A 19,220-nucleotide genomic window follows, 5' to 3' on the forward strand; every position below is an offset into this window, starting at 1 on the left:
ATACAGAAAGTCAACTGAAATACTTATACTTACAAACTTTGTCTCTTTAAAAACCTCATTGAATCCTTAGAAGCATTATTTACCATATTTCACTGCAAGGTTTCTTAGCTCGGATGACTACTCATTAAACCATATTCCTGTTTTCTGTTCACTTTAGACAAATAAAACTTCATACTTACAGACACTTGACTATCAGTAAAAGTTTTCTCCATGTATAAATAGTTTAATAGCTCATTGTTAAGAAACAGTGCCTTCAACTTTATGATTATGCTCTTTCTGAACACATATTTACTTCTTCCAGAGTCCAGTAAAAAAATGAGGCTTCTCTGCCTGTTGCCCTATCAACACCTCTCCCATTCTCCTCCCTCCCCAGCACATTCTCCGCCCTCAATACTGGTTCTGTATCTTCTCATCAAAAGGAACAGGCAGCTTTTAAAATGGTGTTTAGGCAGGTCCTGTGTAACAATAAAGCTTCTGTAAAGACAACAGCATGCTGCTGAGGAATCTGCTAATGTAAAATGCATTTGGTAAGGGCCTACAGGACTCAGTCTTAAACATTTGTCCAAACTTGTTTAAGCATTGAGTCAACATTGTTTTCTCCTCCAAAGTATTGTATTTTTTAGTACATTCCCCTTTGATGAGTACACTATCTGAATGAAGCAGGTCACCAATCCCTATTAAAAATACTTAAAATATAATCTATAAATACTTTAAAAAAATATTGTTAAAACTTGTAAGACTCACGGCAAATTTCTTTTGGTTCCTGGCATGTAGGTACGTGTCTCAGTATGACTACAATCACATGTATGCATATTATGCAATGTATCTCATCCTACCAAAATGCTCTGTGTTCTTTTGAGTAAGCAGGGCATTGGCATTTACAAGGATTGTGTTCCAAGTGAAACATGATTCTCATAATTTTCAATACCACACCTACTCTCCAGATAAACCAGCAATATTTGTGTATTTTCAGAAAGAAATGCACACTTTCTGCCCAACAAATAATGCTTAAATACCATCCTTCTGCAGTTTCTCAGTCCAAAGAGAAGCAGAGGATGGGATCTTTACTGTCTTTTTTAAGTATTAGAAGAACAGATTAAATGTTTTGATGATTTAATACTGAATAAAAAGCAGTAGCTCAACTAATAGAAGCTCCACAGGTGATTTTTTTTTTTTTTAACTTCACTAGCCTGAAGAAGCCATGAGGACAGTGAAAATTAAATGGTGCCAATTCCTAGCCAAAATCCCAGCAGTTTAAACATGAAGACAGGGTCAGAAACCATTCACAAACAGCTACAGTGCTATATTTGTATCATATGTATTCCGTGATTATACTCTAGAAATAGCAATTCAGTTCATTCAATAAGGCCTTAGTACATTTCCTAACATTGACCAAGTCTCACTCACAGAGGAAAAAATCCCTCCTTACCCCCATTAGCTAGCATGTCACATGACAAAAAGACATACCAGGTAACAAGAAGAGCAGCCAAGGGAGAGCAGGAACAGGGAGGCATGAAACCAGTTACCCTGTTCCTCATTCCCACCCAGGAATTGCATGGGCAATAGGTTTTGCAGCAGAACCACTAACCAGGCAACCTGCAGGTACCCTCTCCCTCAGACAGCTGCAGGACAGACAGTAAAAACTCCCAGAGCCACAGCAGTTACACCACGCTAGGAGACACTATGGTCAGCCAGCCCTTTACTGCACAAATAAACAAGCTTACACCAAGTGAATGGTAACACCGTTTCCTGTACTGAGAGCACAATCCATAACCCCACAGTTAAGGAGAAGCAATGACCATCACTATGTCTAAGGACATAGGTTTATCAAACCCAGTATTGTGTTTTCAGTAGTGGCCATACATGGATGTCTACCAACGAGTAGCACTGGGCAACACTTAGGATATTTCCCTGATTACATTCTCCCAGACCCCGGATAGTTTTAGTTCAGGACATTTCCTGAACCTGGTGTGGCTTGTGTCCTTAATAATCCCCAGTGGCTCTCTTTTCCCAATACTTGTCCACTTTCCCCCTAGGACATGCAAATTTCTTGCATCTACAACACTCAGTGGTGAGGCATCCCACAGACGGACTCACCTCCTGCATGAACAATTGTGTTCCTCTGTTTGTTTTGCTCCTGGCTTCAGCTGCCTTTAATTAATGGTGCTGTCTTCTTGTCCCGAAGGAGAAGGTGAGCAGTCAATCCCAACTACTTTTCTATGCCACCCATGATTTTGTACTCTTTCTTATGCCTTTCTGAACTTCTACTTTTCTTTTTCCTTTTCTACTTCTAATATAACATATTTGAAATAAAGAGAGCAGGCGCAGGCAAATCACAGATATGTGTAATGGAATCCTTATGGGGTTTTTTCCTCTATTCCTTCCCCAGTAATTCACAATGCAGGATTTGTTTCATTGCTACTGTACTGTGCTGACATTTTCATGGACTCTCCCTTATAACTCAAAGACCTCACTTCTGAGAAGAAACAGCTCAGAGATACATATATATATATATATCATTTGATGTATGAAGCCAGGGCTGTTTTGCTTCATTTGCATTGCTTTACATTTATCTGCATACATTTTCATCTGCCATTTTGTTTGTCCAGTCATTTAGTCTTATAAAAGCAGGCTGCTCTCATTTTCAGAGACTGCTCTTGTCCTTATTACCTTGAGTAACTTCGCCTCACTGCTCACCTTCTTGGGAGGAGCCAAGATGCTCTTAAATCAGGCATAAGGTAAGAAACCGAAGCAAGGGCCAGGCTTACACAGCAAATAACTCTGCATTTCAGCAACAGACCCCAGTGCAGTAAGGTATTATTCTGACTTAATGTCATGTACCTCATGAATTAGAGCCAGAAGAGCAAACAGTTTCAGTTCAAAGAGAGTAAGCCCAATTTTAAACAAATGCTAGGTACCAAAGGTTATAGAGAAAGGCACCTGAGAGGTTGCCCGTCTACCAAGAGTCCCAGTTCTGTGATCATTGACTGTTTCTTCACTACTGAAGGAAACCAGAACCAAAATAATAGAGCCAAAACCAAGGTCTGATACCTTCATATTGCTGAACTAAGGGATATGACCCCTCTGTAGCTTCAGGTTGTTACTTTAACTTGGCTACCTTGGCTGATCCTTGTAGTTTCATAAATGTGACTCCATCAGATACGTTGACAGCTTATGAATTCACCTGCATCTGGCAGTACTGGCTACTGACAAGAAGTAAGGCGTACTGCCTGAGGATTTAGGAAGAATACACATTCCTAACTAGTCCCTGAAAGCATATGCTGTGCTCTGGTTCTGTGACAGAAATTGGCTTGATTTGGACAGCCAAGCCCAGAGGCAGTAAGGCTTGGACACCACTTGAGTGGCAGGGTCAGACAACGTGCTGACTGCTTCCTCTGGGAGAAATTTCTCCATACAGTGGCAAATGTCTGCACATATGGGGACTGAATTCCCTATGGAATCCATCCTAGGCAACACAGGCCTTCTTCTCAGGCACCAAAGTATGGGATGAGCACTACCATGATAAGCATTGCCACATGCACCTAACAAAGGAAGTAGAGATGTAATCCAGCTCTCGGCACATTCTCTGACTACTCCACTTTTTATATGCAAATTTACATGGCAAATTTCTCCATAATATGAAATAAACAAAATAACCCAAAAGCAGGAGAAAACAGTAAACAGTAAAATTACTTAAGTATGGTCATCTTACCAATTGCAATAACAGAAAATAAATCCCATTATTCTCACTGTCTGCAAAAATACCACACAGTCTAACATTCTGGATTGTATCTAGAGGTAAGTGTCTCCAATTCACAATAAAGACGTTACACACAACTGTACTCATCTGTTGACCAATCCACCTCTGTCAGATACTCTACGAAACAGTGTGAAGAACATAAGAACTTTCAATGATAAAGTCTATAATTGTAAGAAAAACTTAAAAGCATATATCCGTAACTTTTAAAAATTATGGTTCAGTATAAAGTACCAGCTTAACATTAATCCTAGTGCACAATCTGTGAAAATAATAAATATATACCACTGGCATGATCTTTTCCTTATTTAGGGAGTAACAATGGATATAACTAAAGTACCTGATAAGATCACACATGCCAAAGTAAAAGCCTGAAGATGATCTTCTAGACTATGCTGAAAAGAGTTTTAAATTCTTAATAGAGCAGTCTAGAGAACAAAATCTGAAAAAATTATGTTCTTGGAAGACATACTAAGAATGATGACAGAAAAAAAAAGAAAAGACTGAGGGATAACAGGGATAACATAGGCATCATCCAGAACCAGATGATGGCAACCTAGACACACACTGGCTATATCTGTACTAGGCAAATAAAGAGTGCCATAAGCTATTTTCAAAGACAGCTGGTGCTTTCTGGCCACTATCAAACCACCAAGCTCTCCCAACCTCCTACCAATCAAGTTGGTTGCATCTGAACTGCCCGCTGGGCACAGTGATGCCAGTTATTAGGGCTAACTACTAAACCATGTCTGAAATCACTTGAGAAAATATGCTAGTTAGCCCAGGATGAAGCCACATAAATGACAACTCTAACAACGTGACAATGGGAACATTGCAAACCCCTGCCTACCAGGACTGTAACAGTCAAAGGTCTGAATAGAGCAGAAGAATGCCTGGCAGAAAGCACTGGATGCTTTCAAAGCCTTACTGGTCCGCTCCATGACTACGTACACTACAGTAACTGAAGGTAAAGAAATCAACATTTAATGTCATGACCAACTTACACTATTTAAAGCTATGTATTATAGTTCAGCAAGCAGGTTTGAGCTATTATATATTATAGCGAGTGACTGCAAAAATCACTAACTGCTCATCTTACACTGTCCTGTTTTAAAAGCTGACCCCAGGTGGCACACTCCAAGAAACGGATCTGTCCTTCACTGCTACTCCACCAAGCAACATCAGACAGGTCTAGCTAAAGGAAAAAAGAAACAAAGAACCTAAGCTGTGGTCACAGATCCAAAACAGCAGTGTTAGGCACTGGACTATCCATATCTACATATATCTATATCAGAATATCCATATATGAGACAACAGTAGCCCCATAAGAACTCTATTAGTAGCATGCTAAAATTCCAGATCTACCTTTTACATACAAAAATGGAGATTTTATTCTGGCATGCAGGTTTTATTTCACAACTCGCCTTTTCACCACCTTCATGAAAGCAGACAGCAAACCTATCAATTGGTCAGTTACATCTTAGACAAAAATTAGGACAAAATACATGCAAAAGACACAATACGTAGTACATGGTGAAACCTGTGTACACTGGCAGCCCATGGCAAGTTAGCATAGCTTAAAACAAACCTAGTAAAACCTAAGACAAAAATACACATTTTTTTCAAATTTAAATTCACAATTATAAGCTGAGAATGAAGAGGCTTCTTGATTTAAATAATGAAATTATCCTAGCCATAGTGGTGGTGGTGTGGCCATCGTGATGATCTAAGAACATCAGTAAGACAAACTCTGCAGGGAGAGTTAATACTTTTTATTAGATCAACTGACAGGGTGAGAAAAGTTTGGGGCATGTTTAGCTCTTCTTGTCTGATTTTCCTAGTATACTAGTTGCTCTAATACAAGCTATAATCTCCCAGTGTAAGCTTTGTCTGATTATTTAAATCAGTCAAAGACAGGTACCCACTTAAAAACTCATTATTAAGTCAAATGAGCATTTAGGGGTTTTTGCCACCCACAGATGCCAAAGCTAACATCCAGCAGAGACATGTCATTCATTAGTATAAAAACCTCATACCAGAGAGATCTGTTGTATGCTTTCAATTAGCAGATGAAATACAAAAAAGTTGCTTCAGTGGAATTAACAAAATAGAAAAAAAAATCAAGCATTATTATCGATAATAACAGCTAATAATACTGCATTATTAATGGTTACAATTAAGATAGAACATTCTAACAAAGTCCTCACACTGATTTTTAAAAGGAATATATGATACATTCCAACTTTGAAAACACTACTGAACTCTAGAAATTTGATCCAACAAATGTTCTTTTTCATAAAGGATACCGCTTTAAGGTTTCCAAATCAGAATGAAGACAAGAAAATCAGCAACAGCCATCTTTTTTGTCCTGATATTTAGTTAAAAGAATTGAAGTCTTTATTTTTTAAACAATTTCTACATTAAAAGATTACTTACCAATACTCAAAGAGCTTGGCACTTTTTTGCCATCACGGTCACTCATGATGCTATTCTGCCCCACTTTTAAATACAGACAAATACCAGAAGTACAAGTGCCACAATGATTTTCAAGAACAGTTTTGAATGTTCTCCTTGGCAAGGAGGAACATAAACTTACTGACTTCAAGGGAATACTGCAAGGGTCCCCCATATTTACAGACCTCAAGAAAAATTAAAATTTTAATGGAATGAGCTACAGTTGAAAATATTACGGAATCTGATTCCAAAACGGCTGATGAGTAAAAGGATTACTCTGTTTCACGTAAATTTTTACAAAAGCAGTGTTCTAGTCTCTGCAGTCTCATAGAATCACTTTTAATGTGTTTACCAATCTATAACCAGCCTCTTTGCTAGGACAGAATTGTGCAAGAGGACGAGAGTAATGGCACTTACCTACAGAGGAAAAAAGTAGGAAGAAAGATAGGATCATATGCTCTCATTAGTCCAAATATTAAATAATCCTAAATCATGGCAAGTTCCATTTAGCTTAAGCTACACCTTGCAAATATGAACCAGAAAACATGCTATAAAGTAAAACTGGTGGAAATCACAGAATTTTAACATAGTTGTTAATGGACACTATTTCATAACAACAAATTATTTTTTATTAATACAAATTAATATTTTTTATTACTGCATACAAAAAAGGAATCTGTTCTTAATAAAAACAGTTTTCTTGTAATTTAATAAAGAAAAATTTCTAAATACATTTCTTGTGAAAACAACATAATTAAGGCATATCCTAGACATGCTAATTTTCTGGATTCAGTTCCAATTTACAAGATAATTGTATTCAGCCCTGGTGTGAACAAGCACAGTTTCCACAGTTCAGGCAGAACTGTGTCTTTTTTATTTTGTGAGACAATTTCCATAGCATAACTGCATCCATTAATTTTGCACTGTCATCCTACTTTAATCCCTGCAGATTTAAAATAATCCTGTATACAGGTTCTATTAGTAAAAGCAGCACCTAGAGGTTAATTCTACGAACTTGTCTGTTTTCTTCTGTGTGTCATACAGCTTCTGCAGGTAAGAGGAAAATGCTTGAGGAGGGGCCAGCTATAACATTACAGCTAATTCTAACCTTATAATAATATTGTCTGTGTATGTAGAGGCAGCCATAATCTAACAATTTAAAAGAAAAAGTGAAATATTCTCTTGCAATATTTTTATTAAAATTAAAATATATTTTTAGATATATTTACTTCGATAGATTAAAAAAAAAATAATCACCAAACCGCAAAGAAATCACGCCACCTTATGGCAGAAGACAGCAAAACTGACACTTGGTATTTCACACACTACAGCTCCACAGACAAGAGGAGCAAGCTCATACTTTCACAAAAAATCCAAATACAGCCTTGTTTAGACCCATAAGCAAATGAAGAGTGTTCAGCATATGCCCATAAAAGAAAGTGCAAGGAACCTGCTTACACTGCTCAATTTAGAACACCAAGTTGGATGCTAACAGGTATCAAACCCACAAGATCAGAGAAGCATATTCATTTTCAAACTTCACGTTTTGGGTTACGTTATCCATTCTGCTAAGGTAACTGGAAAGAACAAAAAAGCAACCAAGCAGCCTATGTAATATGTTCAGAATCATTATTCCAAAGGTGGAGTCTCTTAAGAATTTCCTGGTATTGTTATCTCCTCTTCCAGCAACTTTAAATAGATGGCCTGAAATAATCTTAACATGTACTGACACCATGGTGTTCCACTATACTTAGTGTAATAGTACTTGGGAGAAGTGCTGCAGTAGCAATGTTAAAGTTAGAACCAAAATCAAAACACCTCAACACTATTTTACTTTGACTTAAGAAGTTTTTGAAATTCTTCTCTGGGTTGGTATTTCTCCCGGTGGCTAGGATATCATTCTCTTATGGCATGCAAAGGGGAGGGGGGGTGGGGGAGTGGGAAAGAGCTTTCCAAGTGAAAAGCAGCAATCAACAGAGAGCGGTCCACACCCAAATAGCCACATGTAGTTAGTAAGGGCATTCATCCAAACACAGATTTCAATACAGATTGTTTCTTTGTCCAATTCATATGGTGACCTAGAATGTAAATTTCCCTATCCAAAGTAACAGCTTTAACAACTACTACACTGTGTAACCCAGAGAGCCTCTCAATCCCTCCTGCTGGTGCTACTCAAATTGTATACGCTACCATACCAACTAAGACATGAGAGAAAAATTGACTTTTTAGGCCAGTAACCATGCCATTGTTCTGAAATTAACAAAGTACCAAGTCCCTATTTTAATGAATCTTTATGCAATGTAAAACACCTCCAACAACAGAAATAAAATTATATCCTTGGTGTTTAAAATTCTCAAAATATGAGATGTGCATATAAATCTGTATGAAATTTCAATCCAGAAGAACATGGTGTGAACCGTGTTTTTTCTATTGCACATGCCTAGTGCTAGTAATTCTAGGCTCCTAGATATTGACAAGATTCTCTCTTACTGTGACCAGAAATCCTGTCATAATTGGTAATATATACTAGCAAGCTTTTTTAATTTAGAAGAAATCATAGTTTCCCAGTTAAGAAAGATTTAGCGAGATAGTTCCCAAACAGCTTTATCCAGAAGATCTTGCTCTGTTTCTTAAAGTTATGCACTTACTGTATTAAAGTTATGAATGCAAAGAAATGAAAAAGTATTTTCCATTATTAGAAAAAAAAATAAAGAGACACTTAAAAGCTTCAGGTAACAAAATAGAAATAGACCACAATTAAAAAACATCCTTTAAGACATCTGAGAAGCAATCACAGTTCCTACCTGCATTCCCTAAGCACACCAGAAGCTCCTTCCATATATTGTTCCCTAAAAATCCAGTGCACTAAGCTCCGCTTTCCTTTAATTCCAAGTCAGTAAAATGCCATTCTTCCTACATTTTCCCACGAAAGGAAACTCAGAATATCTCCTTTCCTCCTCCCATCTCAAATGCTTTTTAAACACCTCCTTCCCATTTAGAGGAATCAGTGTGCCACATTCCCTCCCATGCTGAAGAGCAGTGTAATATGTATTACACGGTTCTTGTGCCAAAAGCTCTGCACATATTTTTATTTCTCCCCAACCACAAACCTTCTTTCAGATAAGCATCATAAAAGGACAAGGGAAAAACCCTCCATTCACCTTCACATTACTATGGGTCAGGTTTTCCCAAGGAAGCACACTAGAACAGAAGATATAATGAAGCCATAATCCTACAGCTGGTTGAGGAAGGCTCTTAGCAAAGCAGGCAGAACAGCTTTTAAAATTCAGATGACTTTTTATTCCTTGTTTCCACCAAAATCAATAAGGTTTGGCCACTGAGAACCAGGCATCAGCTGATGTTTTATACCAGATGTGAAATAGCATTATTACATTACACTCAGAAAGACTCAAAATCAACATAACCAATGACCAACACCAAGTTCATTAGGCATTCCCTTTTCTCAGCTGTTGACATATAAGGAGGAAATTTAAGTATTTTAAAAAAATTTTCCATACGCAGTAAGCTACATTCCTTAGGAAGTTATGTAAAGAACCTGGTCTAGCAACAAATTTCACCTCTTGAAACATTCTCAATGCAATGATCATCAGCTGAATGAAAAGAAGAACATCATGAGAACTTGATTTTTTGTACAATATCATGATACAATGATTTCGAAGATATGATGAACATTTTGTTCAGTCAAACTGTATTGTTTTACTTTACGTGACCAGCTGTGATGGGTAAGTCAAGATTCTCCACAGAAACAATGGCCACTGCTGGCAGCAATATCAACTATTAAAGAAACACTGAAAGAGTCAGGTGATGCCCAAAATTTGTATTCCCCTCACATAAATGTCATATGATGATTAGTAACTTTATTACATTACAGATACCGCTTGCTTTCTTTCACTAATGATCAGCATTAACTACTGTAAATTCCTAAGACTCAATTCTAAGTTTTAAGTGAAAGTTATTTACCTCAAGGTCATCCAGAGAACGAGTAATACTAAATCGCTTAGATCTTCCAAATGATCTTCGAACCAAAGAACGCGGGGGAGGAGCCTGACTTAATCCCATTGGATGTCCAAATTTTGCACCCTAAACAAAACATAAAATACATATTATTGTTTTACTTCTTTAATTTAATACATGGCTGATCACAGCAACAGCACCTGAATTTTAAGCATTGGTAGGTACAGAATTCCAAGGAGATGGATTTGCAAACCTGTAACAGGACCACAACTTCAACACAAGTTTGTCACTTGCCATGCTCCTGTAAAATCATTTATTAAAATCATTAATATTTACTTTTCCGGTCTCAAGTGAAATATCATAAATATTCAGCATTAAGTTACTGTATAAACATGAGTCATCAGTTAGGCTGCTAAAATGTACACATGCAACATGTCAGTATTAGTAGACAGAGCTTAATTAAAAGCAAAACATACTAGCTCTTTAATGTCTTAACTGGAAAACATTTACAATGACAAAATATTTGTTCCTTCTATAGGAAATCATCATCCTAGAAATCATCTTGCCCAGCTTCTGTTGGAATCTTTCTTCACACTTTTAAATTTATTTTATTTTTTAATTAAAAGGCTTCCTACTGGGAAGTCCAACTTTTTAAATCACACAGTACAAAATGTAGGCCCTTTTGTTCTGGGGAAAGAAACCACCTGGATGTTCCATGACTAGAACCGGTGCTGTAATAATTAAATCTAATGGCTTTCTCTCTTCCCCATAATAAGTCTCTCCCTCCTTACAAAGTCACCAGATGTCAGTTAAGCTACAACAGCTCAGCACGTACATATCTAGTTTATGCCAAACGGCAGAGTGTAAGCTTAAACCTAAGAGTAGGCACACAGTCAGTGACTGGTGCTAAGCAGATGTACATAAACCAACCACATTATGAAAACTTGTGATTATGTGCCTAGAATTTTGGATTCCTTTCACTGTAACAGTCCATGTTGGGAAAATTCCTCCCTGTCTTCTGATGCTTTTTCACTTTGGAAAACAGCAGAGTTTAATTCAGAATAAATTTTCCTCTATTTCATTTCAGCATCCTTCTTCATCACAGTAAGCTTAAAAATATATTTTTTAGTACTTTTATAATTGCTTATTGGCAGCTTTGTAGTATTTATTATATTTTATATTTGTATTTGTTTCTTCCTTTCGGCAAGTTGCTGTGCTCTCAATTCTGAACTGTTTTAGTATCCCTTTGATCACTTGTTTGAAAGTCTATACACATCACATTAACCAAAATAAAATCATAAATTTCAATTTTTATAACCTTATACTAACAACCACTCACCCAAAGTAGAGAACATCAACAACATTATACAGCTTCCTTACTGCAATAAAATGAAAGGTATCCAACAGATGTCTGCCTGTTTGCTTATTCCCATGGATTTAGCACTATTCTTTACCAACAGGGCTCTGTCACCAGTATTCACAACTGACTGTTTACAAGCTCATAGAAATCTCAAGATGTAAGACAGCATACAGGAATCTGGATCTAAAGTATGTTGCAGGGTTCATCACTGCAACAAGCTGAGACTCCAACTTCTTCATTTAGTATTAGAAGTGATTCATTTTTACATGCAGTCTCCTTCCCCCCAGTTTTCAATTTAGTAAGGGTTTTTTTATTGGCAGAAAAGAAAACTGAGTGGATTCTACCAAGGTAAACTGGAAATCTGGCAAATGGACAATAGCTTCTAAGGTTTTTGAAAGAGCATTTAAAAGTGCAGTATAAACAAGCTAAGAAGGCTTTTGCTAAAATGATCGACTAAATGTGAAGACAGGCAGGTTGTTCTCTGTGAATGTTCACAGATAGCACCCACTGGAATGATAGTTCCTGTCTTTTTGAGCAACTTTTAAAATCATCTGTTCATCCAGACAGGTACCACTGAGGTGGTTCACACTCAGCTCATACCTTACAGTCACTGCAGTCTTTCCTGTCTAAACTGAAGGCTTACACCTAATGCAGTAATCCGTGTCAAACTATGAACTCCACATTATCCAGTATATGTTTAAATAGTGGAGATCGCCATACACAATTCTGGGAAACTAAGATACACAACTATAAAATATACACTCAAAAAAGTTTTGAAATGGTAACATTACAAATTGAAGAAAAAGGAACAAACTGCCTCAAGACAAATCTAGTTAGACTGCACTGAGAAGCAGACTCTAGATAGGATTAATTATCACCAGATGCCCCATTTTAGAATTAAATACTGCTTACCTATTTGTGGTCAGAAACATAAGAAAGAGAAAGGAGGGTGGACAAAAAACAGTTGTAAATTGTGTGGTAGTGGAAAAGAGAACAGTAGATTAGTATCCAATCAAAATTTTTATCTACAGTTTTTGACATTCTTATACAAAACTCACCACTGAGCCCTGGACAGAATGATAAAGATAAGTGCAGGAGAAAAAAAAAAAATATGTGAGAATAAAACAGTGCTTAAAGAAACCATTACAAAATGTAAAAATTCACATTTCCCCAACTTATCTGGTTAACAATTGCAATTAGGAAAAGGTTTTCAACTGACAAAAATCTCTTCCTTGCTCTGAAGAATCAAATTAATAATCTAGGAAATTAAAGAAGACATTCACAAACTATTCCATTTCCTGGTAACAATGCTAATTTCATCTTTTCTTGACTCTATTCCAGATATTCAGACTATGAAGGCAGATCTTCTGTAGATCAATTTTAAAAAATTGCCTTGCATACACATACAAATACAGAATCATGTAGCTTAGGCAAATAGCAGCAGCATTTTGGCAAGTGTTCTTCATAGGACTCTGAAGAGCTGGAAATAAAAGCATCCATGACCTGAAGAGAGAGCAGCCATTGAAGCTAGAACGTACTAATCAGTATGGGTAAAGCAATCCACGGTATTTGAGCAAGAGAGATTGCTAGTGCAATGACTGATATAAATGTAAATTTTGTGGTCTGTTAAAGAAATTCTCTTACTTCTGAAAGTCTTTATTACACTATTGAAGACATATTAAAAAACATTAAATGAACCTAAAAAAATTCAAAATGGTACACTGTATGACAAAAAAACCCGCTGTTTCATTCACTGTTAGCTGCCAAATTAAATCACTGAAATTTGCTACATGAACACTGGTCTATGTTTTTTTTTAAATACAGATTGCCTATAAACCCTAGAACTATTTACTATCCTATCTTCAAGATTCTCTTCCAGAAACACTGTCTTGCTGAATCTGTAACAGAAAACTCTAAAAATATCTAGATATTCAAGAAAATCAATGAAATCCTATCACAGGACAGTATTAGAAATTAAAACATCCATCCGATAGTTCACCAAGTATCTTCATTTTAGGAATCCAGAAACAAACAGAAAGGCACAGAAATTTGTGAAACAAGTTGATTAGTGAAAAGCATGTCCTACAGCAATACATCCTCTGTGTCTTGCAATGCAGACACTTATAACCCTGCTACTACTATTATGGTCAAAGTACAAAAGAACTTATCTCTAAAAGCCTTTACCCTGTCATAGTTTGGCAGATGGAGAGGAAAACCAACAAAGATTAAAGGAATTAAGACACTGATGCTCTAAAAAAAATCCATTCCTTTTTCTATTCGTGTAACAAAGTAAAAATTATGAACTAGCATGGACTGAAATACCAGTTAAATGTTTAATCATAAGAGGAAAAGCAGGACAATGAATGGGTCTGCATAATTATTTTTTTTAGTATATGACTAGATCACCCCTTTTCCTTAGGCTAACAGGAAATGGCAAGTGCAAATACACTCCCCTGAAATAAGCAACAATCACTGACCAAACTATAGTCTTTCTTTCCTTTCAAATACAGGGGTTTTAATTTAATTTTGAACCTGCTTATTTGGTCTTGTGGATGAGCTACCTCCTAATCCACTTTGACAGGAAAAGCATTAAAAACAAAAGTCACCAGAGAAGGATTGATACAGCAGCAGTTTGTGAATGTGTCCAAGTAAGAACAGTTTCTGTTTGATAACAAGAAATGTGTACAAGGAAAGTACAAATGAGAAAGTGGGAAATGTATTTTGTATGTTAACAAGACAGAGGGAGTGAAGAAGCACGACTCGTGTCAGACTGCCGACAGAAGGAACAAAAATTATCCAGTTAAAGGTGACCTGCACAAATTTAGCTCTTCAAAGACAGATAGAAAAAGGATGGAATCTTAGAAGTAATTTTAACTGATAAACAGGTTAGGCAGCAGTTCTATATAACATTATTTTCAGCAGCTATGCTAGCTTAAGGACTTTGCATGTACCTCTGACCATTCACACCAGCTCCCAAGTTGCAGCAGGCTGCCCCCCTCCTCTCCACTAACAATAAACTATGGTTTACAACATGAAATAATCCTGTTTCTAACACAGATCCACAGTCATGCCAACACAACCGATGACTCTCCTTGCCAGCTTTGGCCTGAGAGTGACAGGAACTCTTAGTACTACCAAAGAAATGCAATGCGAAACTATGATAGTCAATACGATACTCTAAGGCTGGAGCTTGAGTGCACAGAAGCAAGTTCATGAAACTATCAATTATTCAGAACCCAAAGCAACCAAACACCTTTAGAAAACATCTTCAATTAGCTTAAAGGAATTACCAGCTATAGCATGAGCTGTATCATGCCCTTTCGTATTCTTGCAAATGCACTTACCAAGCACTGTAACTTTTTAACAAACTGTCACACATAACAACCCGAAATTTCCCATTTTGTATTACACAGTCTTTGTGTCTTCCTACAGTTAGATGTGGTATTGTCCTCTCATCCAAATATGTGGATATAACTAATAAAACAATAAGATTCCTCTCCTCTGGTACAACAGTTTAAAAGCTGGAGGAGCAGAAAGAAGGTAGCAAGGAAAGGGCACTGGCAGCTTTTGGTGTACAAGAGGGTAAGGAAGTGGGAGATTTTTACTAGGTGTTCAAGCCTCCCGGACAGTGACAAAATACAGGCAGCTGGCAACAATTAATCCAAAAAAAGGAGGAAAAAAGGAGAAAGAAAAACAGTGAGGCTTAGGCCAGCTTTACAACATCTAGCAATTTTAATCTTTTCATGGAGAAAACAGTTTGTGACCTTGAGGGGAAACTAAAAGGGCTAAATCTTACAGGACAGAGATTTTGGCTGCAGTGTGGAAGACCAGGAAGAGGGAAAGGTAAAATATAAGAAGAGGAGCTAATCTAAAAGGTTAAAAACACCACTAACAAGCCTGATCATCTACATTTACAGAAGGATGCTTTCAAAACTGTTTCACAATGAAAGCCAATCTCACACGATTCAGAGGCATCTGAGTGATTTTTTTTTTTAAATATTTGAGGAAAAAAGCATAAGTAATTGAACGCCATGAACAAAGTTATAAGAGCTCTACAACAAAAATATAGTTACTGGTATGTAGTAATTTTGATAGAAATTGTTTCTGTCAAGCAGGTTCTATATAAGAGCAGGTGGAACATACACAGGAACTATATAAAACCAGAAGTCAATTTCCCAGGTAAGCATCTCCCTACACTAGAAAGTCCTAATAAATTAGATTCTTTTAACAAAAGCTCTGACTATGAGCACCTGTACGAAAAGTGTCAATTTGAGTACTCATTTCTGATTAATTGCCTCTAAAAAGCACATAACAGAAGGAGGGTGCTTATATTCACAGATTTTATCTCAAAGGAGAAAAAAAATAACAGCACCAATTTAAAAGGCCTCAGTTTAAGAAGCTCAACTAGATACAGAATTTGCTATGTTCTATGTGTCACAGAGCTTAATCATACTAACTATAAAATCTCAAATTTTAATGTGTTCTACTCCTATTACCAGCTATTGAAGCTGGAGCAGCAGTTCATCTTTACAAAAACGCCAGCTTAAGACTTCAGAAAGAAAGCTCCTAATTTAGACCTTTCTGAAAAGGGATGGGAAACAGGGATGCTACAGTAATACCAACATGGTGCACAAAATCTCAAAAAACAGTGAAAGCCTTGGAGGATTGTAGAACAAAGCAGCTGATACAAATATTTTCATCAACATTAGTCTCAAATCCTCCTCTGGACCACTTGGCTTAATCTTCCTCTGTTGTCCACTACCATCCCCAAGTGCCCATTCTTCGGATTATGGGTCCTGTTAGCAGAGCGACCACCCTGCTGAAGCAATGCAGTCAGACTGTAGGCCATCACCTCCCTTTGCCCCTCATCCTATCAGCCAGTGTCACACGCTCCTCCACCCAAAAACTGACAGCACAGACTTGCAGGACTTGTAAAGTGAGGGTCTGTGGGGCCTGAGAATGGGATGGATTGAAATATCGGGTACGCTGGGTTAGGGCCTCTCGTACCTGAAAGAGATAAAACAATCTGGGAAGGAAATGGGAAAGAGTTTGCTGTGGTCCAGTCCCCTGGACCATAGCAGGAACAGAAGCAGTAAGTCCTGAGGTACAGAAGGCATGCTGATAAGAGAGGGCTCCATATGCTATAGAACAAAAAAGAATTAAGTAACACCCTCCAGGCTGCCCCACACTGCTGCCATCATCATGGATTGGTATCACCTCAGAAAACTGGACTAGGTGGGGGAGGTCTAGCATCATTCAAACTTTACTGACAGCTTTTCCACAGCCTTTAATTCCTGTAATGATTTATATTTTTTTTTGGCACCAGTATGACAATGGATTCAAATGGTATCACTCACCATTACTGGTCAATGGATCTGGTCACTTTTAAGAATACCTCTTTATTAATCATTTCACTGCCTTCCAACCATTACAGGGGCATTTTTAATGGCAGTTCGGCCCATAATATAATAAAGAATGATGTAAAATTTCATGTAAGATCTCTGTGCACTCTGGGAAGACACAGAAAATAGGCTGTCCTGTCACACTGGACATCCAAGTAAATGAAATTTATTGCTTGTCTCCTGTACTAAGGATAATAAGCACAAAACACTGACCGCCTACATTTCAGTACTAGCCTAATCCCTTTTCAAACAAAAAAGCACACATGCTGATGGCATTAATGCAGATGGAATAGTAAAATCATTTTCTCAGTATAACAAGATAACAGTATCCTTTATGAGTTGGAAGCCTATTAATTGGAAATTGCAGAGGAACAAAAAGATCCGAGTACACTAGAGGAAAACGTGGAGAAAATTACAAGTACACACATAACAAGTGGCTCGAAATCATCTTGAACATCAGGTAAGCATTAGCTGGGAACATAAGTCAGTATGGCCCAATAATCAGTAACAATCAAAAAGGCAAATGAAGATTCATGAGAAAAGTGAAAGAAATCAAGAAATAAGTTTTATGACTACATTGCCTGCCCACTGCTTATAATACTGGTCAACCCATACCAAAAGTAATATAGCATAACTAAGGGAGAAAGACTAAAATTACAAAAAACTTTTGCATGGGAGGAGACTAAGCTGACTTCTGTTTGGAAAGTAGGTGACTGGTGGTTGAGGTTTAAAACAAAATAAAATGCCTAAGAGAAAATAGACAGTAAGATTGTTCAGTATTTCTTATGGCAAATATTAGCAGGTATGAAATGAAACTATATAGAAGTAACAATTATGTACTGTTTTCTTTCCATGCTATTAAACTGCAGAATATACGTCAAGTGATACCAGGAATGCCAGAAGTACAACTGAGTTTAAGAAAAAACAAATTCAAGAACAAAGGTTATTACACACAATGATATGGATGGATAGTGCCTCTACCAGAGGAAAGTCTCTAAACCACATGCTGCTGCAAATTAGGAGATTTTTTTCACTGTTCTTCTAGGATTCCTCTAAGCAGCTGCTCCTGGATGGTATCCAAAACAGAATATTGACCTCAATATTGGATATCTCATTTGATATATATATGGATGTTTTTACTGATTGATTACAAAAGAAGTATTAACCATCAGTGCTATGTGCTATGCAAAAAGTAATATGTTAAGAGGTATTTTGGGAAGTTACTGGCAATAGAGACAGGAAAATATATTTTTGTATATTTTTGTATTATTTTTGTATTTGTAATTGTGTATTACAATTACACAAAAGCTTGACCAGGAAATCAGCATAAAATTTTGGCCACTCAGCTCCAAGAAAGAATTTAAACTAGAATACTTACTGAAAGAGCTACTAAAGTTATCCAGAGAATGAAAACCTTACTTCCCAGAAGACTGAAAGACTAACTGCTTTACATCAAACAAAATTAAAGCCAAAAGAGAACAAAAAGGTAAACACTGAAAAAAAGACTCAAATTCACTAAAGGAGTCACTAGCAGCAGAGGAAATGAGTATAAGGTGCCCATGACTAGATTTCATACTGGAAAAATCAAAACAAGTGTCTAACATTGTAATAGAAATGTAATACATTTCTGTAGAAGGCTGGGTGCAAACACATTTTTTTTCAAGGTACAGCTGCTAAATGTATGGGAGGCATGACAATACATGACTGCCTAAAAGACCTAAAATTTGGTTGGATGATGCAGAAAATCCTCCTCTAGTACTATCTTTGCAACTTTCTGATGTCTTAATGGCAATTTTATTGATGGGATTTATTTTCAAGTCTTTCTCTTGAGGCTTCATTTTTCCATGTTTATGTTTAGATACTTCAGGCAAGTTTTAGCAATTCCATATTTATCTTTGTTAATCAAAGACCTTTGATTCCATACTGATGTATTTCTTCTAGAGTGAAGAACTGCTCTTTTACACTCCTTTTTTTCTCTACATCTTCTCAACTGCAAGGAATTGGGGTCTATCTTTGTATAACTGAAAGCTCAGACAATAATGTTATAATCTTCTATCTCAAAGCTTCTACATTTAAAACTTAAAATAGAGCCATTTTTATTATTTCAACTCATTCTGTGCTAATTATTTTTCTCGACACTACTTTATTATGACTTTTGTTTCTCAAGGTGCTACATTCTTCTATGATTTTGCAACTCAAAACTATCTCAGAAATACTTACGATGCCAGCATCTCCCCTTAATTTTCATGATGTTAATTGCAGTCCAAACCTA

General features: G+C 36.8%; 1 protein-coding gene across 3 annotated transcripts in view; it reads right to left on the reverse strand.

The window, feature by feature from the left end:
• The window catches only part of RGS12 (regulator of G protein signaling 12), an 87,400-nt gene that overhangs the window by 54,166 nt on the left and 14,014 nt on the right, over positions 1 to 19,220 (reverse strand). For all 3 annotated transcript variants that reach the window (XM_037385870.1, XM_037385865.1, XM_037385877.1), the window contains exon 3: positions 10,193 to 10,312. In XM_037385870.1, the coding sequence (XP_037241767.1) occupies positions 10,193 to 10,312 (120 nt within the window). The remainder of the gene's footprint in view (positions 1 to 10,192; positions 10,313 to 19,220) is intronic.

The sequence above is a fragment of the Falco rusticolus genome, chromosome 1, assembly GCF_015220075.1.
Source record: "Falco rusticolus isolate bFalRus1 chromosome 1, bFalRus1.pri, whole genome shotgun sequence".
Lineage (NCBI taxonomy): Eukaryota > Metazoa > Chordata > Aves > Falconiformes > Falconidae > Falco > Falco rusticolus.